The sequence below is a fragment of the Rhinolophus hipposideros genome (genome assembly GCF_964194185.1).
Source record: "Rhinolophus hipposideros genome assembly, chromosome: 1".
NCBI lineage: Eukaryota > Metazoa > Chordata > Mammalia > Chiroptera > Rhinolophidae > Rhinolophus > Rhinolophus hipposideros.
Genome location: NC_138047.1, coordinates 72,901,118 through 72,924,051, shown reverse-complemented (window position 1 = coordinate 72,924,051; position 22,934 = coordinate 72,901,118). Strand labels below are relative to the sequence as shown.

Genomic DNA, 22,934 nt, shown 5'->3' with positions numbered 1-22,934 from the left:
TAGAGTGAAGGCTTTGGTTTGTGTGCCACACTCTATAGCTAGGGCTATTGCTATTGACCTATGTGTTTCCTAATTCTATACAGTCTCAGGAATCTGTTATCAGAATATCTTCAATGGTCCATTCGTGTTCAGAACTGTGGATGTAACTCTAATATCTTCATAACTGTGAATATACCCTTTCCACATAAATTTTGCATTCTTACATAATGACTCCAAGCAGACCCTACCAGACCTCTATCTCCCCCGTTGGAGGCCCAGGTGCAGTCATTGAAACCTTAGACTTCCTGAATGAATAATAGCAACCATTCTGTGAGGGGTTTGGTTACAAGCAATAAAATAGACTTAAAACAGATACTAGGTTTACAGTAAAAGATTTACAGGAAGGGCACTTGGGTAGCTCATAGACTTGAAGAACAGTCAGGTCTTAAGGAAAGACAGGATTAAAACAATTCTAGGTATTTCAGGAGTACGAACTTCTGCATCCTTCAATAGGAACTGCCATTACATAACTTAATTCTATAACTTTCTTCCATTTTATTTTTTATTTGTGACTCCATTCAAGATTAAAATTTCTAGTAGGGAGAATCTGATTGTTCCAGTTTCATTATGGTCTAACACCTGTAGTTTCTGGGATAGGAGATCCTGTGTTTGGAAGATCCTTTAAAACCATAAAGTATGGGGGTGGTTTGATTACCATTACATTTCACCTCTTGATTGCCCAGTTATCTTCTCTTCCCTTCTCTTCTCCTCTCATCTCCTCTCCTCTCCTCTCCTCTTCTCTCCTCCCTTCTCCTCCCTTCCTTTCCCTTCCCTTCCCTTCTCTTCCCTTCCCTTCCCTTCCCTTCCCTTCCCATCCTTTCCCTTCCCTTCCCTTCCCTTCCCTTCCTTTCCTTTCCCTTCCCTTCCCTTCCTTTCCCTTCTTTTCCCTTTTCTCTCTCTCTCCGCCCCCCCCAGTTATTCTTCCCATATATATAATTTATAAAAATGCAATTATTTTATGTATGATTTTCAAAAATACCTTCCCAGAAGTAGCCAAACTAATGTCTAGCTACTGTATTCAGAGATGATATTACAGTGTCACTACCAAATGAATCCTAGATTTCTAGATTAAGGCCATTTCATCTCTTCTTCTTTCACATTTCTATTTAATTGTTCTGCAACCTATAGATTAAATGGTAACCAACACTTGATATTTTAAAGAAATGGTTAAAGAGTGTAGGCTCTGCAGCTAGAGTACCTAGATTCAAAATCTATCCCTGCACTTACTAGCTGTGAAACTTAAATCACTTAATCTCTTTGGGCCATAGTTTCCTCATATGTTAAATAGGAGTAATAACTTTATAAGCCTTTTCTAAGGTCTAAATATATTAGTAAGCATTTAGAATAGTGTCTGACTATAGTTAGCATTCAATACATTTTCATTATTATTAGTGTTGCCATTTTATAATAGAAGGGGGAAAGAATGAGATGGAAAGTGAAAGAAAGTGATGTAGGAAGCAAGGAAGTACAGGTGGGAACCTATTTTGTTTCTGTAATTGGTCATAAGGCTGTTGGTAGCCTAAGATTTTTTCAGTACTCATTCTGTGTTCTCCATCTTTTCAATAAGGACTTTATCTGCTGGAGTTCTTAGCTTGGTGGGGTGACAAGTATCTTCAATTCTAGGGAGTCTGAGCGCTTGGTTCTCAGGCTTGCTTCTCAAACCTTTAAATAAACTTGCTCTTAGCATTTTCACTGGGTTTTATAGTGCGAGGAAGTGCTGTAGGGTGTCTCTGTGATCCATCCCCCCACACTCTTCTCATTAATCCTGTTTTTCAGTCCTGGTGAGGGTTAACCACCTCAGCCAATACACTATCCTCCTTATTTTGCCTTGTAGCATAAAGAGCCTGGAATGGTCATTTGGTGGTCTCAACTTTTAATTCAGTGGACTGTTACTGTTACTTGGGGTCTTAAAACTTCCAGAATACCAGAGCTTAGAGGACAAAAACCAAAAAATTCGATAGTGGGTCATTAGATGTAATCACTCCTGCTTCCACTCCATGGCCCATAGATCAGCATATTACGGGTGTATGAGCTTGCTAGTTCCACAAGTAGTTCCCTTATTAAAACTGATTAAAACGTAACTCCACTATTCCAAGAGGGAAATGTGGTAAAATACACACAAGAGGTAGATTTCAAACTTGTTAAATATGACAAGTGTCAGGATGTTGGAATATTATTTTAATACTGATTTTAGTCAATTCCACATGTAAAATACTACGAAGTACAATTTAGATCAAATTTCATTTTATTCCAAATTGGGTGCATTTCTTGAATTTCAGGAATAAGGAATTAGGAAATGTGCTTTTTGTATAATGAATGATCTAAGAAAAAACAGTTCTAGTACTCTCTATTTTTTTCCTTATAAACAAATACCAGAAGAAGATTGATTTCCTTGGTTTAGAAAATGACTAATGACTTATTCACTCAATTGCTGTTGAGGTTTTTTTTTTTTTTTTTTTTTTTTTTGTAGTTTACGCTAAATTATTGCAGAACTGTTAGAAGTTCAAGGAGTGTGAATTTATTACACTGTTTAAAAAATAAAGTCCATTTTATTTTCAATAGATGAATTAGGAAACATGTTTATAATGTGACATAGTTTACATATTCCATAAATAATTAATATGGATAATAATTAAAGGGATAACATTGGAAATTAATGCAAGTATGTATGTGTGTATGTATATATATATATATATATATGTATTTATTTATTTTTGGAAGCATAGGTTGAAAGGTTGCTTTCTATCAGCAAAGACTTAGTAAATATTATTTAGAAACTTCAAACGAAATTCCAAAAAACCTAAATGTGGGTTGTAGTTGCAAGGGCCTTCCTACATAGTAAAATACAAAATAGTTAAAACTTTATAAAACAGAACATTTAGGAGTTGAAACTGTATGCCCCAATTTGGTCTTCTCTATTTCTCTGTACCTCTTACGGTTACTTTTGATTATGGTTTGATTATGGTTGCCACCACCATTCCAAAGTCAGTGGTGGGGTTGGGGTGTACTTTTTGCCTTTGCAGCTCTTGCCCAGTTATGGGCAAATTCACTTTTTCTTTGTTTTCTTTAGCATATCTGAAACATTAACTTTTTTCGAAAGGAAGTTTTCTTAGTTGAAAACATCATAAAGGAATTAAGAAAATAAAAGAAGCAAAAGAATCAAGTTTACAAAGTGCAGGCTTCTGATCCTTTGATAGTTATATAATTAGGTTATTAAGTCAGAATTTGTTCTGTTCTCCTGTTTCCTAGGATGATTCCTGCTGCAAAGGTCAGTACAAATTTTACTTATGTTTTCTTTCATATTTTTTATTACCTGGGAATCTCTTTTCTGGGTGTAGACAAGTAGTTTCTTTCATATTTTTTTATTACCTAGGCCTAGGAAAAGAAGTCCAAATTAGGTTTGATTTTTGATCCAAGAGATACCCCTCCTTAGAGCTGCATGATAGGATATCATAGGTGATACAGTATCTGGTCTCATGCATCAGGTGAGACTCTGACCCTGTAGTGTTGGGGGGGGGGGTTGCTGACAATATGATAATTCATCAAATAACTATAGTATATAGACAAAAGCACAATACTCAAGGGGTATTTAGACCATTTTCTCATTGGTTTTCATATAAAATGTATAATTACTTGGTAAAATTCTTTTTTGGTTACTTATCTGATACATATGCAGTTCCTTTTGTAACCTCATAAAATGAGAATAATTGGTAATTCTGAAATATGAAAATTCTGAAAAAATTTCTGGTTAGTTCCACAGTTTTTAAAAAATCACCTACATTAGATGAATTTTATTATCTTCTGTTAAAGTATTTAATATAAATTCAAATTGTAATTTGAATTGTAAGATCATAGAGACCATAGTAATGGCTTTTCAAAGAATAAAAAATTGAGGAAGCCTTATTTTTTTCACGATTGAACTATTTACACAACTTGTAATGTTAATGGTTTTTGCAAAATCATTAAAGTCTATTATTATAGATGCAATCTCTTTCAACATAGGAATTCTGATCTTATTTAAATAGTAATCAAGTAGTAAATTGGCTATCTATGAATGTAATTTCACTCATTTTTAAAAGGAAAACCTCTTTTGTGTATTTCTTAAAAGCTGAATGGGATGCAAATTAGAGCAGGCTCAGTTAAAAGTGATTGTGAACAACTGACACGTGCACACCATGTGAAAGGTCTGTTGGTAAATAATGACTTAAAAAAATCTTATCTGATCAATCAAATGCCAATTACTGTTATGAATCATCTTTAGAATGATTGCACTATGACTGTTTATAGAAACTAGTATGATAGAATTTTATCTGAATTAACTGGCTACTAGCCAGTTGATAATTTTCTGATTCTAGAGAATCCAGATATGTGGCATGGAGAGCCATGGAAGATTTCTTCCAGTGCCCTTGCTGCAATAAACAATGTTCTAAACTAATCTGAGCATAAAACCAGCTGTTGCCAATAGGCCTACATCCCTAGAAATGAACAGAATGTTATTCATGAAAATAATTAATCCTAAACAAGCTTGGAAGTTTTACTTTTTTCCTTGCAATATGAATATCAGCATTTTTAGCTCATTTCAAAGGTATGCATTCTCCAGGGGCCTGTAAACATGCACTCTTTGTTCTTGTTCCATAGCCTTGGAGATTCCTATGCCACTGATTCCTGTTTTAAAACTGTTTTGCATTCCCTTACAGTGTTCTAAGTACGCTAAATTTTAGTTTGAGTCTGGAGTTAAAATTGACAGCTATTGTCATTTTCTCTTACCCTCTTTTACTAGAACTATGTCTTCAATCAAGAGCCTTAACTTTCTCAGGCTGGGTTTTAAAACTGTTTGTTCATGTTAATATATAATGTTTATTAAATAGATATTATTAAGTACTTTTAATTATTTTGTATTTTTTTTTCTCTCCAATTTAGTATACTATAAAAGGAGGCCATAGTCTCCAAAACCGGGAGAAACGTTTTACGAAGTTTATTTCCAATAGTCCAGGACCAGGAAGCTATGATCAGTCTTGTCCTGGAACATTAGGTATCACAAAGAGAAAAGTACTAAAGGCTAAAGAGCATTTTCAATCAGTACGTTACAATTTTAAAGTATTCTTCTAATGACACTTCCTTTAGTTAAAATAAAAAAATAGAAAAGGCTCAATGTTTTATATAATGTTAAGTACATTTAAAAAGCCTTAGTATAAAAATTCATAAGTTTGTTAGTATCCATATTGTAGTTATTTTATAATAAATTGAATACTCATTTTTATAAACTTTAGTTTTTAAGTGTATTAACATCTGACTTCTTTTTTGCTTTTGATAAATCTATAGTCACTTCCAATGTCCATGGTGAACAGAAAGTAAGGGAGATTTTACAAACCACCTACATGGTTTACCTGTATATGTATATAGATAGACAGGAAACTCTGTTTAAGCATTATTAATAAAACAGTAAAATTTAAAACATGATTCCTGAAATAAAAGAGCTTGAAATTTAGATGGGAAAGATACCTAGATAGCTACCAAGATGATATGTGAGAGTTGCAAGATGAAATAGATGCTAAATGAATGATTATGTAATTAAATGCCATAGGAATTTAAAGGAGGATTACTGTGTTATGGGGAAGTATAATTTGCAGAGGATTTATAGAGGAAGTTGGCTTTGAAGTATATGCATTTTGGACATAGAGAGCTACGTGAGTGAAGATAGAGAAGTGGGATCTTACAGAGGACAATGAGGAGATTATTTTGACTGGAAAGAAGAATTTGTATAGGGAACTAGCAGGTAATTTGTTTGGAAATTACCACTCTGGCAGAGAAACCACAAGAATAAAGACTACTAAAGTTGTAGTATTTAATGGTGTGGTATGTTTAGAGAAGAACAAAGTTCTTTGGAATACTTGGAGTATAGGATATCTAAGGGAGAGTAGTAGACATAGAAGCTGGAGAACATAGGGGTACATTTTGGAAAGTCTTGACATCATGCAAATATTTTTTGAAAGTAGTGAGTGGAGGGGAAACCATTCAATACTTTCCTGTTTTAATTTGGTAATCAGTCTCATTAAGTATTAGGGAGAGTACTTAATAATGTCTCTAATGATAGAAACATTTTTAGCTAATGATAATATGCTAATAGTATAATATCATTATGCTTTTAATTGGGCATGTGTGAACTCAACTATAACATTTATCTATCTATTTATTTATTTAGAAACTGTAGAGGATCAATATATTTTTAATAAAGAATTTTCCAGATAACTAATTTATTTATCTGTATTTTATTTGATATATTTTATTCTAGTATTTCTTATATATGGTACTCCTTCCTGTTTTTATTTAAATTATAAAATATTTTTCATTAAAGGAAATTTTGAAAAAATTTCCCTAAACTCCTGACTCTAACACTGATATTAAATTAATTTTTGCTTAGCTTCTTTCAGTATTAAATCACATATGTATATGACTTTATACACTTATATATACATTCACATAACTTACATAGCTATAGTCCTAAATTCAATTTTATATATATATATATATTTTATTTCCATTCAGCATTATATCACAGACATTTTCCTTGCCACATAGTCCGCATAATTAGGATATTTATAAAGGGCAACAGTAATATAGAATTAGATCAGGAGCTGGGAAGAAATGAAGCCAGGAAATGTTACAGGAAATGTAAAGTTTGGTTTTGCTTGGCAGATACTATGATGGCATAGCATAAGTAACTCGTTTGGACTGTTGATTTTTGATGTGATTATAGGAATGAATGCCTCTTTTCAGAATCAGTGATACTAGTTTTCCTAAGCAATATAAATAACTAAGCCAAGTGAGAGAGATTCCAAGTGAGGAATCTCTCTCACTTGGCTTAGTTATTTATATTGGCTCATAAGGTAGCTATAATAGTACTGGTGTATATTATCTTGGTTTATATGATGAGGTAAGACTTGAATTCTTAAATTACTCCCTTAAATTACTTTTATAGAACAAATATTTTTGGCTTATGTTATGAAACTCATTAAGTCAATATTTAATAGTTCCTTTTTAGTAAATTTTAATATTTGATTCTTCATTTTTTCTCCTCTTGCCTTTGAATAAATAATGTGTTTTCTTACAGAAAATTTCAAGGACACCTTCAGCTTCCAGAAGTGTTGATGTTCCTTCAATTCCTTCTTGTGGATGGTCATGTGGTTATCATATTAATGAGGATGACAGTATTATGAAATGTTTTCCACCTGTTAGTGACAGCACACTCGGTCCAGCATACTATAAACCTCAATTTGTAAGTAGATTTCATTTTATATTGGCAATTGAAAGGTTGTTTATGATTATGTGTGTTTAGTTAATGTAACACTAATTGCAGTAACAAATAGACCCCCAAATCTTAGTGGCTTCAATGCAACAGAAATTAGTTTTTCCTCATTCATTTGGACATCCTTGTTAAAAGACTTTTTCTCCATGTAGAGATTCAGGCTCACTCTATTTGTGTTACTGTCATCCCCCAGGACTTGGGTATCATCTGCTTCCAGCTGGCAGAAGGGGAAAGAGGATGGAGGACTGCTAGTGGGAGATTTTTGTAGGCCAAGCCTGGGAGTTAATGCTGTCACGTGAATGCACTTAAGTGCTAAGGAGGCTGGGAAATATAGTCTAACTCTGTCTAGGAAAAAGAGGAAACAGGTTTAACTTAGTAGAAGTCTCTGCTCTACTGTGTAATCATACTCAGTCCATAGATATTCTTTTTTTTGAATTGGAAAGTGAAAGAGAACATTTTATTTATAAAAGAATTTGGGTCTCATACTGTATTATTTATTTCACAAATGATTATAAAAAAAACATAAGAAGCTTCTCTCTGATTAAAATATCAAACACAATCTATCAGGTCTATCTCATCCAGGCTTTAAATTTTAAACCTGGCCAGAACTGAACCAAGATTTTATTTAGCTAGTTGAAATTATATGGGTTATCCATGAATACAGACAATAAATATAAATAGATAATATGTCTGGTTTTACTTAATTACAAGACTGAAGTACACAGTGCTTTGAACCTGTTTGTTTTTATGTTTTTATGAGATCTGGAAGAAGTAATCCTAAGTGAGGAAAATGGCAAAAATTAAGCATAGGTTTAAGGAGAGGCTGACGAGACACCTTAAGGCAAAGAATAAGAATAGGTGCTCTCAGGATTTGCCTTGACCTTCATCCTCAATACTCTGCAGTTTTTTTTGTTTGTACATGTCTCCATTTTTGGGCTTTGGCTTAAGCATTTTCCAAAACCATTTGGTTTGTGGCAGTAGGTATACCGAAGCATTTTTGGATCTTAGATCTATTGAATTGTGAAGGTTTTTTTTAAAAATATTTTTTTCTGTAATTTATATACTCATAGTTACACATTTAATAGTACAAACATAATAACATACCCATGTACCCTCCATTACATATAACACAAATAAACTTTTGTGAATCTTGAATTAGCTATGTTTTAAAATAAGTATATTATTATTACCGTACTCAATTTCCTCCCTTTGTTCTTTTGCCAAAGTAAACTTGAATTTTTATTATATACATGAATAACAATATATATTGTTGTATGATTTAAAAAATATGAGTAAATGGTGTCATCTGGTATGTAGATTGCTTACTGTTTTATTTGTTTAGATTTAACCATATAAATATATTAAATCTAATTTATCCATTGTTTCTAGTTAGTAAGTTTCTTTCTTAAAAATAATTTTAAATTTTGAAATAGTTTCAGACTGTTTCAGAAAAGTTATGAGTAATACAAAGAATTCTTATATACCATTCATTCAGATCCTGCAGTTAACACTTTATCACATTTGCTTTATCCTTTTTTCTCCCTATACATTTATATAATTATTATTATGACATTCAGTATTATATTAGTTTCAGGTGTAGTAGTTCATAGCATAATGGTCAGTCATTTACATAATTTATGAAGAGATCTCCCTTATTTGTCTAGTAACCACCTGGCACCATACATAATTATTATAACATTACTGACTATATTCCTTATGCTGTACTTTACATCCCCATGACTGTTTTGTAACTACCAATTTGTATTTCTTAATCCCTTCAACTTTTTTATCCAGCCTCCCATCTCACCTCCTATCTGGTAACCATCAGTTTGTTCTCTGTATCTATGAGTCTGTTTCTGTTTTTTTTTGTTTATTTTGTTCTCTAGATTCCACATATAAGTGAGATTATATGGTATTTGTCTTTCTCAGTCTGACTTATTTCACTTAGCACAATATCTTATAGGTCCACTCATGTAGTTGCAAATGGTAATATTTCAATCTCTTTTATGGCCTAGTAATAGTCTATTGTATAATATATATGTACTGCATCTTCTTTATCCAATCGTGTATTGTGGGTGCTTAGGTTGCTTCCATATCTTGGCTGTTGTAAATAGTGCTGCAATGAATATAGAAATGCATACATCTTTTTGAATTAGTGTTTTGGATTTCTTCAGATAAATATGTAGAAATGGGATTACTGGGTCATAAGGTAGTTCTATTTTTAATTTTTTGAGGAACCTCCATATTGTTTTGCATAGTGACTGTACCACATTGCAATCCCGTAAACAGTGCATGAGGATTCCCTTTCTTCCACGTCCATGCCAGCACAGTTTTTTGATTACTGATTCGGTTCCATTAGTTGTAATCAGTTTGTTCAGAATTTCTGTTTCCTCTTGATTTAGTTTTGGAAAATTGTATGTTTCTAGGAATTTATCATTTCCTTCAGATTGTCCAATGTGTTGGTATATAGTTGTTCGTAGTACTTTGTCATAATCCTTTGTATTTCAGTGGTGTCAGTTGTCACATCTCCTCTTTCATTTCTGATTTTATTTATTTAGGTCTTCTCTCTATGTTTCTTGATGAAATGGATTAAAGGTTTATCAATTTTGTTTACCTTTTCAAAGAACAAGCTTTTGGTTTCATTGATATTTTGTATTTTTTTTTAAACTCTATTATTTCATTTATTTCTGATCTGATCTTTATTATTTTTTTCTACTCACTTTGGTCTTTGTTTTCTGTTCTTTTTCTAGTCCCTTTAGTGGTAAGGTTAGATTATTTATTTGAGATTTTTCTTGTTTCATTGGGTGGGCCCGCATTGCTATGAATTTCCCTCTTAGGACTGTTTTCTCTGTTTCTCATAGATTATAGGTCATTGTGTTTTCGTTTTTGTTTGTCTCAAGGTATCTTTTGATTTCTTCCTTGACCTCATTGTTAATCCATCCATTGTTTAGTAGCATGTTATTTAGCCTCTATGTGTTTGTGTGTTTTTCAGTTTCAGGTTTTTTTTTTTTTTTTAATAATTGATTTCTAGTTTCATACCATTGTGTTTGGAGAAGGCATTTGATATGATTTCAATTTTCTGAAATTTATTGAGACTCGTTTGTTGACTAATGTGGTCATTTTGGAAAATGTTCCATATACATTTGAAAAAAAAACATATTCTGCTGCTTTGGGGTGAAATGCTCTAAAAATATCAATTAAATCCATCTGGCCTAATATGTCATTTAAGGCTGCTGTTTCCTTGTTGATTTTCTGTCTGGAAGATCTGTCTATTGGTGTCAGTGGGGTGTTAAAGTCCCCTACTATGACTGTATTACTATCAAGTTCTTCCTTTATGTCCATCAATATTTGTTTTATATATTTAGGTGCTTCTTTGTTGGGTGCATAAATGTTTATAAGGGTTATATCCTCTTGTTGGATTGATCCTTTTATCATTATGAAATGTACTTTTTTGTGTCTTACGGCCTTTGTTTTAAAGTCTGTTTTGTCTGATATAAGTATTGTTGCCCCAGTTTTTTTTTCATTTCTATTTGCATGAAATATCTTTTTCTATCCCTTTACTTTCAGTCTGTGTGTGTCTTTCTATCTGAAATGGGTCTCTTGTAGATTGCATATGTCTTGTTTTCTTATCTATTCAGCTAGCTACACTACATCTTTTGATTGGAGTATTTAATCCATTTAAATTTAAAGTGTTTATTGATAGGTACCTAGTTATTGCAATTTTATTGCCTATATTTATGTTCTTTTTCCCCTTCTTAAAGAAATCCCTTTAACATTCTTGTAATACTGGTTTGGTGGTGATGAACTCCTTTAGTTTTTTCTTATCTGGGATATGTTATTATTTTTAAGCAATTTGCCCATTTTTAATTGGATTGTTTGACTTCTGTCACTGATTTGTATGAGTTCCTTATATATTTTGGATATTAACGCCTTATTGGAGGCATTGTTTGCAAATATCTTCTCCCATGCAATTGGTTTTCTCTTTGTTTTGTTGATGGTTTCTTTTGCTGTGTAGAAGCTTTTTAGTTTTATATAGTTCCATTCATTTACTTTAGCTTTTACTTCTCTTGCCATTGAGGTCAAATTCATAAAATCTTCTTTGAACCCAATGTCCATAAGTTTAGTACCTATACTTCTATGTGATTTATTGTTTCAGGTCTTATGTTTAGGTCTTTGGTTACCAGAGGGAAAGTGGGGAGGGGGGATGGTAGAATCGGGTAAAGGAGTCAAATATATGGTGATAGGAGAACTGACTCTGGGTGGTGCACACATAATGCAATATATAAATGATGTATTATAGAATTGTATACTTGAAACCTATGTAGTTTTGTTGACCATTGTCAATCCAATAAATTTTAAATAATAAAAAAAAAGGTCAGTGTACTAGGTACATACATTACTACATGGGTGTCACTGGTTCTAGGCCATTTCAATGGACAGAGTTAGAAATCTGTATTTATTTCTTCTCTGTCTGTCTATTAAACACTTTGAGTTTATACTGATACCTCCAATTTCAATCCAACTCTGCAGGTTTATTCTGGCTTTTCCTTTTCCATATTTGAACTCTCTTCTCCCACAGTGAAAAACCTGGTTCTCATTATCCTCAACATGTTTACTTATTTGCTTAATCTTATAAAACACTGAGAGCAGTTGCAGAATTACTAACCCATCACTGCAGAAAACAGACTTAAGAAGGTACAAAGCTCTTATCTCTAGGTGACTTTGAGGCTCCACACAAGCAGGAAGTGAAGGCTAAGGCAGACATTAAACTACCTACTTGTGTGTTGAACGTGTGCCTCAACACATGCACAGAGCTCCTCTGCGAAGGTTGGAGATTTATTGGTTCAGGCATTTAAGGAAACCTCTATCCAACCATTACCTGACTATTCAGCTAACCAGCCTGAGACCTCAGTGGACACATGTGACAAAGAATACAGAATTTAATGCATTAGTGTAGGAAAAATCACTAAATAAACAAACAAACAGAAAACCCTCTTGGGGTGGGGGAGATTCTTATTTTCAGAGTTGCCACATTATATTTTAAATGTCTAATATTGAACAAAAATTATGATACGTGCAAAGAATGAAAAGATATGGCTTAAATAATTCTCTCATTACTGTTAACATATCAAAATGATATTCTTGCTTTAAAATTATATTTTGATATATACCATTTCTTAATTTTGAATAATATGTCACCTATTAGAAAGCCAGAATAATTCCTCCAAGCTTCCCTAGATGTACAAAACCTTTTCACATGTGAATAAACATTACTTTGACATGTAAAATTTGATTTCTTTTTGGGTAAACTATTATTCATAGAAGATAGAAACAAGAAGAAAATTTATTGCATAATTTTAATAGGTTAATTTATTTGATGACTTAATTTAGTAATTATTGAGTCAATCCAACTTGTATTTATTGGAATAAAAATCTATATCTAATTTAAGAAAACATTTAAAAACATAGATTTATATGTAAATTAAAAACATAGTTGTTAATATTCAAGAAGATCCCATAAAGTTCAATTTGAATTGAACTGTGATATTTTCTGAAATCTCCTTCTTGAATTTGAGAGAACTAAGTAAAGCTCAGTAGCCAAAAGTTTTATTTTCTTGTTTTTCCTACAGCAAAAAACAGTTTCCTCACTGACTACTGTGAAGTTGATACTGTAGTAATGTTAATTCATACCTCATGCAAACTTCTGATAATTCTGTTTTCTTTAGATGCTTTTTGAGATAATACTATATGTGTGCTCAGATTCCAGATGTGAATATTAATAGAAAATCAAGAAAATATTCTAATAAATGGATAATTATTGTGATTCTTCCTTGACTTGGTGAATAACATCTGCTGAAGATATCTTATATAGATTAAATATAGAAACAACTCTGAAATTAAGAGTTGTATAAGACTCTAGCCAACAAATAAGTTTTAGCTGTACTTAATCTGTAAAAAGAAATTATATTTATAAGTTATTTTGTGTAACATTTTGATTTGAGAATTTAGCTTCTCTCTCTCTTTTTAGAAGAGCCCTAGTGCTTTAGAAGTATCATTATACATTTACTTTTCAGAGCAAAGTTTGCAGTTAGAATTATGGCACTGACATGTTTGCTAATGATAACATGCTGAGAATTACGTGTGTGCTGCCACACTGGAAAACAGTCCATTAGTGTTAAATTGATGCACTTTGGGACTTTTAATTCTTCATAAATTCTACTTCCATATTGAATTATGGAAAAGACTTGGGGGAAAGTTGCATAGTTGTTTCCTCATTCATTTCATTGTCACTGGTAGTGACAGTTAGTAATTCTTCTTCAAGGTATATTCCAAGATTCACTTAAAATAATGCAGCTCCTTGCTGAGTTGCTTCAATTAAGTCATATTTTATTTGCTAATGATTTTTCAAGTTGATAATGACCTTGAATTTGATATTGTCAACACTTCTTGACATAAAGAGAGTGTGATTTAGAGCTAAGAGTGCATAAATTTATTCTTCATTTTCTGTCTGTATTTTAAAAAGACTTTTAAATTAAATTTCAGATGGAACATTTACCTAAGTACTGCAGAGGTTAGTGAGTTAAGTGCTTTTCAATTCTCATGACTTAAATAAAACAAATTTTAGTGTGTACACAGAGAAAGGATTTTGCTAATGTCTTGAATGGTGTGTGTGTATGTATATGCATTATCTTTCCTTCCACTGGGTTACCTTAAGAATTGTTAAATAATGTAAATTAAATCGCAAAATCGCAATAATGTAAATTAACCCAAAGAAAGCTTCCTGGACATAATTCTGTTCACGGTCCTGAAATGCTGTGTTAAAAGAATTAATATAAAACCTTAACATGTATTTTTTTGGCTATAAAAGAATGATGTAAAAGATGACTTATAAAATTGCTCTGTTTTAAATATTGATTTTCTTTTTTTACAAACCTATAGGCTATAATAGTAAGTTAATGTATTAGCTATGCTTCTTCCTAAAATATGTAAAATATCTAACATGGCTATATTATATTAGAACAGAGTTCTACATCTGTGTACTTCACTAGTGATTATACTTAAAATCTGCACAATTATAAAATTCTGCTTCATTTCTAAGTAAAGGACAACACAAATGAGAAATTTTGTTCTTTCTTCCATCAAAACTGTATATGTACTTTAAAATCCATGGCTATATTAGGTAATTCCATTTGAAAGGTGGTCTAGAACACTTACTTTAGCAAGAGAAAGTATTGTTCTTTCTTTTCCTGAGGCTCTATAGGGTGCAGCCGTCTTTGGAGTTGCCATTGACCCAAAGGAACAGGAGGCTTTTCAGCGACTCTAGTGGGTGCCATAGTTTTTTCCAGTACTCTTCTACTACCATCTGCTGCTCTGCTGGACATGTTAGGCTGTGCCATTTTTCTATGCTACTCTGCTAGGTATTATAGCATTTCTCTCTGCACTCCAGACCCAAAGCCTTTGGATGAGCCTATTGCCTTATTTCCTTTTGTGTTGCACTCAGGAGTGCCAAAGTAATGTATACTTTATGTGTGATAGAGCCTGGTAGGATAGCTCTTTTAATTTTTGTTCATAGCTCTGTTCTAGGACTGACAGAGGTCTGGGTTTGGGAATGCTGTATCCACTAGACAACCTCCTTATAATAGTATTAATACTACTACCACTACTGCTACTAATATCTTACTTTGATATAGTGTTTGGTAGTATTGTAGTTTCATAGTGTGTTAAACCTAAACGTCCATAGTGAAGAGAGGAAAATACCACTCTGCTCTTTGTGTTATAATTCATTAAAAAGGATCTGCATATCAATTAATATAAGCACATTGAGACCACTTACAGTACTGGACATAGTCCTAGTGGAAATAAGGATTCATACTTTTTATTTATCTAACAAGTTTTTGCAGGCTCATTAAATTCATTAAATTCATTAAATTCACTAAATTGTGGGTATAGAGTCATAGTTATGTTAATAACACAAATATGTATGTTGTCTCCTCTTATTGTGGTAGAGTACCATCACCTTCTGCAAAGTTCCCTTTTCCAAGTGTTTCTAGAAGCCCCCTGAGGCTGTCACAACCAGGCTCCTGAACAAATTTGTTTCCACTGAGACAGCTGCTGCTCCACCAGACATCTCAGTCTCTTGCCAGATGGTGCTCTCTGCTGGGCATTTCCACCAGTGCACTCATCATAGCTAACGCTGCATGCTGAGCTGAGTGAAGTCCGGAGAACAATACTCTTCCTTCCTTGTGTTATATTTCTTTAGAGGGCTCTAAAACTGGTGCTTATTTTTACCAGCGTTTTAATGAAACAGGTCTTTTAGATTTTTATCATAGCCCATTTGCACTTTGCAGGACACAGGCAGAAATCCACTGGGGACTGTGTTAGGAGACAAATTCAGTCAACAGAAAATAGTATTTAGCACTGACACTAAGTTTTTTTTACTGGGCGAGGGTCATGGTTAGCTGCTTTCCATAGGATTAGTTTTCACATTCACTGTTGGGCGGTTTGCTCTATTAGTTCACCATACATTCCAAAATATGTCTGAATCTTACTTGGACATAGCTGGTAACTCCCTGTTTCTCTCAGCTCTAACATTCTCCACCATCCTAAGCAAGGAACAAGCAAGGAGATTTACTAAAATCAAAACACGAGAAATCTTCAGAGAAATTATAATTCAATTTCTCTATGAGATTGCATCTATGAAAAAAAGAATCAACAAAGGTCTCTCTTCACTCTATGCAAACATCTAAGTTCTGTCAGATTTTGTTGGCTTCTGTTTAATTCTCTAAGATCAGGTGGTGTGGAAGAGAAAGTTTAGTTTTATTGTGTTTGTATTTGATAACATCCGAGGGCTAGTTGTTAGTGGTAAGTTCTAGGAAGCAACCCACATTTTCACATAGTAGGGAATTTTAGTGCTGTGCTAGCTTCTTTTTGCATTTTGATGTGGCATCCCAAAGCTTTCTGGAGTGGTGCCTTTCTAATTAGAAAGTCTGTCCACATTAGGAGCTAATAGCAGTGCTTCATTCATTTCCAGTCACCCATGCCAAGAAGAGAGTGGGTGTTAGCATTCATTCTCTTTTACCACTTCATGTCAAGGCACTGGTGCAAATATCTAAAGGTATTAGTAGTTTCGAGATTGCTCCCTACTCATTACCAAGAGTCCATCCGATTTCCTATTTTTGTCTTTCTGGGGACATTAATAAGGTTCAGCTGAGGTTCTTTTTACATTCAGTGAAGTCTTTTTCTGGTTCTAGTTTCTGCTGTGTTCTGTTTTTCAGAAATTCCTCAAAGTTTTGGAATGTGAATGACACTTTGTCTTAGTTTATAGCACTGATTATTTGTGTCTATTTTATACACTTTTTATATTTTGGTGGGAGTGGGGCAGATACAGGTTTAATTAACCATTTTAAACTGGAATTATACTTTTTATGACAAATATTGCTATTTTTTTATTATAGTTTATAATAGTAATAGGGAGAGGTTGGTTCCACTGTTCCTGAATAGTAATGGTTACTTAGAACAACTAACACACTTATGCAATTAAACTATAAGTTTATGCTATGGGGATTTTATTCAGTATCATATTAATTGTTTTAATAATTCAAAATTATTTTAAAAGTGTATTACCTTGTCTTGTACACCTGAAACTAAAAAAAAAAAAAAAGATGATATGGGAACATTTGTGACAACTTAGATGGATCTTGAGAGTATAATGCTAAGCGAAATAAGTAAGACTGAAAAAGCACAGAACCATATGATTTCACTGATATGTGGAATATAAACCAAAACAACAAAAGAACAAGACAAACAAATGAGAAACAAAAACTCACAGACACAGACAATAGTTTAGTGGTTACCAGAGTATAAGGAGGGTGGGGGGGTGGGAGATGAGGGTAAGGGGGATCAAATATATGGTGATGGAAGGAGAACTGACTCTGGGTGGTGAACACACAATGGGATTTATAGATGATGTAATACAGAATTATATACCTGAAATCTATGTAACTTTACTAAGAATTGTCACCCCAATAAACTGTAATTAAAATAAAAAAGTGTATTTTTACAAATATGAATTAAAAATAAATTAAATAGACTAGAGTTTACCTTTTACCATCAGTTAAAAGATGAATTTATTTTAAAAATATTTTTAAATGATTGCTCAATTTAGAATGTAATTAGGTCAACAGAAGAGAACTCTTGTAAGGGAAGCTACGGTTCTTATACTAATTTATTTTACTAAATTATATTAATTTATTTTATTGGTTTTTAATAAAACCAGGTGCTCTAATTTCTCTAAAGTGAACCTTTTAATGGATCATGCTTAATTTTGATATCTGTATAGTGGATATAGAGGAAAGATGATTGATTTCTCACGTCACAAGTAATTTCTTTGGCATTAAAAGACTGATCTTGACCTCAACATTAGTAATAAAATGAAATGGTAGTATTTAATTTATTGTCATATATTTGTTACTCTTTGAAATGTTATAGTTTTAAGTATCAGGTAATTAGAAGTTATCTAATATCTGCCGATGATGTTTGAAATTTAATTTAACTTCTTGAAATTAATGTAATTTCTGTTTAAGTCATCTTTAGTAGGCTTTCTCATTCCCTATATCATAAAATTTGTCCCCCTCTTTTTAAAAAAAATGTTGAGCAGCTCATTTTCTTTGCCCTTAAGGTTTTAGATTGCTGAATGGACTGTCGGGAGAGGAAATGCTAAAACTAGAGGTGCTTCTCTAGGAATTCTGGCAGACGTAGGAGTGAAATGGGGCATAGCAATAATAACTTACCTTGAGATCTTTCAAGGAAGACTAGTATTTACCAGTGGAACTCCTTAACTAAGGTTATCCTTGCTTTAGATTTATACTTAAATATAGTTAAACATTGTTTCATAGCTTATTTAAGTTATTTCTCATCTACACTTTTTTTTTTTTTAAATAGGATTTTTCCAGTGCAACTTTGAAATACAAGGGAATACATTTTGGCAACTCTTTGGGAAGACTAGAGTTACCTATAAAGTCAGGGCCTGGTCCTGGACAGTATGACATAGTCCAGTAAGTAAAAAATAAAAAGTATACCTTTAATATAATTCTTGACTATATTCTAACAATTTGGACTAATCTATGCTATATGAAAGGAAAAATCAGTATAAAATCTCCAAGAAGTAGTATATTTTGGAGTAACCTATATGAAAACTATTGTTTTTTTGTGAGCTAGATCCTGTGCTACCTGCTTTACTTATATTACCTCATTTAATCACCACAAGTTTCTGTGTAGTTACTATTGTTATACCTATTTTATTAGTGAAAAATGAAAGAGTCAAAGAGAATAAATAACATATTCCGGATCATGTGGCTATTAAGTGGCAGGGCTAGACTTTAACTGAGGCCTGTTCAATTACATAGCCCCCGTATCTAAGTTCTAAAATATACTGTCTTCCATTATAAAACAGACAACATATCAGAGAAAATATCAAAGAAGTAACCCAGGGTTCATCTTGTCCCTGGCCCTAGTGTCCATTTTTCTGACTGCATGATAGATTTAGAAGTCATTCTTGGTGTGCATCAGAGCCGTAACATTAGATTGGAGGTAATATTAATCAAATTTAACGAGGAAATACATTTCTGCTATAATAACTCTGTCTTTAGTTTCTCCTACTCATACAGTAAGGACTTAGATTTGGGTCCATTGAAGACAAAATTGAGTAACAAATACCATGTTGTTCTTAGACTACCAATCCATTTCATCATTAATTTTCTTTTTTTTAATCAAGGTCCAGGTTGTCTACCTGATTCTTTCTCTCTCATAGAATGAGTTTTCTCACAAGAAGTCCCATAGTGATTGCCTATCCAAGTAGTTTGCTAGACAGATTCAGAAATATCTACATACCAGTGGTAGATACAACTTATGAATAGACTCTTGTTGGACTCCCCTGCTATTGTTCATTCATTGAACAAACATTGTTTGAATTCTTGCTATGTGCTAGTGCTATACTTAGTAACTTAGAATAAAAATAGTAAAACATGGCCTTTGTTTTGGAGAGTTTATATACTATTCTATTGTCCTTTCATTTTTTATTCTCCTAATATGGGATAGCCACCTTATATTTTTATTCTTTTGGTAGTTATACTGGAACTTTAAATATATATTTAGCTTAATGGGGTCTAAACTTAATATCCTTGTCATTCTTCTAAAGAAAACAAAGTCTGTTAAATGCGCTAACTCTACTCATCCCCTTGACATATGCTTTTGTTATAGAGGATTCAAATTTTATCCTCCTTGTCTTCTAGTTGGGCTGGTTTGCTTATCTATCTGTCTGTCTGTCTGCCTGCCAGTTTTATTGAGGTTTAATTGACATAAAGCAAAATTAATGTTTTTTAATGTATGTAGTTCTATGATGATTGTTTTCCATCCATTCTACAATACTTCTCACTAAGTGTACCTCAGGCATAACCAGGACTCTATCTAATCATGTTTCTCTGATTTTACGTGGTATTTTTTTTTTCTAAAGCACCTTTACTTTTTCAACCCTGTCCCATTCCCATTCTTCTATTTTGTAATATTATTTTCTTTTTGATCTTTGTCATTTCCCCTGTGTTTTCCCTTCTTTTATTTGTATTTTTATTTTTGCTTCTAGGAATGTATCCATATGAATTGCATTCCAGACTAGTTCAGTTATTACCATTTCCATTATTGGCTTTCCTGTCTTGTATCTTTTATTTGGAGTTGTCTTGTTTTCTTCTGGCAGCTGACATTTTCTACCCCTTTTTAAAAATTTTTGACTTTTGTTTTATTGAGTCAAGTCAAAATTATTCTTGGAGATTTGAGATAGTATAAAGTGGAGATACTTGCCCATTGTAAATGGAAAGATGAGCTTATAGATCTCTGGGAAAGACCAACCTAAATGATGTGTGACCTTTCTGATGTCCCAAATATAAATTTGTTATCCGTAGAACTATTCGAGGTTTTGAAAACAAATTTATTTGTTGAATTTTGTGTGAAAAAAATCAGTGAAGTTAGTGTTTAACAGTGAAGTAAGATGTTAAATGAGTATTTAAATCATAGCAATGTCAAAGAAAATAATTGCAATTATGCAACTTGAGCATTTGTCTGTATTTTTTTCTTTAATATTATTTGCTTTTTAATCTGCTTATGTTCAGGATAGTTCACTGGAAATGTTTAATGTGATATTTAAAAAATTTTTTTCTTTAAAAAATAGAAGAAAATAGTAGATATAGCCGATTTAAATATAAGTCTTATAATAATAATAGCTAACAATTATTGTGAACTTATTATGGGCCATATATGGCACTAAACACTTATTATCTGCTTTAATCATTACAACCTTGAGAACTGTTTATTACTGTTTCCAATCAGGTGAGGAATCTAATCTGATGCTTAGAGAAATTAGGTAATTTGTGTAACATTACACAGCTAGTAGGTAGTAATGCTGGGATTCATATCAGGCTGTCTGACTCCAAAGCTTGGGCTCTTAATTGCTGTTTATTTAGTTTCTTATTCTTTCTTGAGGTTGTATGAATTTCAATGAAGCTTCCCCTTCATTTTCAAAGATCTTTCTTGATGTTCTTTTCCTGATTATTTTATGATATAAATAGCATAGATCTATTTTCCCTATTATATTAGTAATAATTGAAATACTAAACAATTTGAAATTTTAAAGACTTTTTATTATAAATAGAATACACAAGAAACTTTTGGTAGCTTTTTATGTAAACTCATGACATAAATCCTCTATTTTGTTTTCTTTTTGGAGTCGTTATTAGAATGTGTTCATTATAATGCTCTAAATTGGAAAATGCAGAACTAACCAAGATAAATAAATATATTTTATAAAATTTAGAATATATTGGCCTAACACATCCAGATAATGTTTTTGTTGCATATTTTTTAAGCAGAAAATGTTGGTGTAAAAATATTTTGTTGGTTTGTTTAAATATTTATGCATTTGAAATTGAGAACTCAATTTCTTTTTAATTTTCTAAAGGAAAAAGACACCACATTATGAAAATATTAACATCAAGAAAGATCAACAGAAAAATTATTACTCACATCTACCACGATTTTATGAAGTAATAATATTACAAGAGGAAAAAAAAGTAAGTTGAAAAGTAACTATTTCATTTACTTTTTAGATTTTAAGATCATTGAATCTTACTACAAGGTTAAAGTACTCAGGATCTACTGTACCTGGTAACTAGCTAGTTGTCACTCAATGAATATAGTGGAAGAAACTGTACAATCCCCATTAAGTTATTACCATCTCTGCTTAAACATCTCTTGTAATAAAGAACTCACTAATCTTACAGTTTCTTATTTCAGTAGTGGGCAACTCTGTTTCTTACAATTTTCCTTCTTAAACTGACTTAAATTTACCTGTCTGCTGCCTACTTATTCTTTCTTTTCCTACGACTTTTTAATCTCCTTGTAAATCTTTTCTAGTGTGGATAAATATGTTTAAAATATCTTTGACTATTCTCATTATTTAACTGAACAGGGATCTCTTCAGTTTGTGAATTTCTCTCTTTAAAAAAAAAAACAACAACAATAAAAAAAACATACAATACCAGAACCAAGCATAATATTCTTGGTGTAGTACCTAGTAAGATTTTCGTCTTCCTTGTTCTGGATAGTGTGTATTTATTAATATAAGGCCCACAATTCCATTAATTTTTTTGTGTGTTTATGTTTCAGTTTACTTATTTAGAATTTGTAGACAAATAAAGCCCAAGATTTTAATTCCTTTGAGTATATTATATTTGAACTTAAAAACTTGAAGATTCTAGGATAGCATTTTAAAAATGGACCCCTTAAGAGTAAGGATAAATGATATTTGGTTGAAAAATCAATACTATTTCCTTAATAATTTTCTCTGCATTTGATTTCCTAGGTCTTCTCCTGAATATTAATCAGCAATGAAAAATATTGTTTATGGAAATATTAGAAAAGCACACAATAACAGAATAATATAGTACAGTTGGTTTCACAGAATAACAATTATAAATCTCAAACAGGATGAAAAAGTCTTAATTTAGAATTACGAGAGATACTGGTTTATAGTTAACTTGTAATGTATTTGTCTTGTTTTGGTATTAGGGTGGTGCTGGCCTCATAGAATGAGTTAGGAAGTGTTCCCTCTGCTTCTATCTCTCTGAAAAAGATTGTAGAGAATTTATATAATTTCTTTCTTAAATATTTGGTAGAATTTACCAGTAAACCATCTGGGCCTGGTGCTTTCTGTTTGGGAAGATTATTAATTATTGATTCAATTTCTTTAACAGATATAGGCTTATTCAGGTCATCTGTTTCTTTTTATGTGAGTTTGGTACACTGAACTCTTTTAAGGAATTTGTTCATTTAATCTAGGTTATTAAATGTATGGGTATAGAGTTGTTCATAGTGTTCATTTATTATCCATTTAATGTCTATTAGATCTGTAGTGATGTCCCTTCTTTCATTTCTGATACTAGTAATTTGTGTCCTCTATCTTTTTTTCTTAGTTTGCCTTGCTAGAACTTTATAGATTTTATTGATCTGTTCAAAGAACTAGCTTATGGTTTTATTGATCGTC

At 32.1% G+C, this 22,934-nt stretch overlaps 1 protein-coding gene across 1 annotated transcript in view; it reads left to right on the top strand.

Annotated features, from left to right (window-relative positions):
- The window catches only part of STPG2 (sperm tail PG-rich repeat containing 2), a gene marked incomplete at both ends in the record, with an annotated part of 248,189 nt that overhangs the window by 6,347 nt on the left and 218,908 nt on the right, over positions 1 to 22,934 (top strand). Inside the window, 4 exons of the mRNA XM_081052765.1 lie at positions 4,960 to 5,118; positions 7,151 to 7,315; positions 18,287 to 18,399; positions 21,351 to 21,462. Coding sequence (XP_080908891.1) covers positions 4,960 to 5,118; positions 7,151 to 7,315; positions 18,287 to 18,399; positions 21,351 to 21,462 — 549 coding nt within the window. The remainder of the gene's footprint in view (positions 1 to 4,959; positions 5,119 to 7,150; positions 7,316 to 18,286; positions 18,400 to 21,350; positions 21,463 to 22,934) is intronic.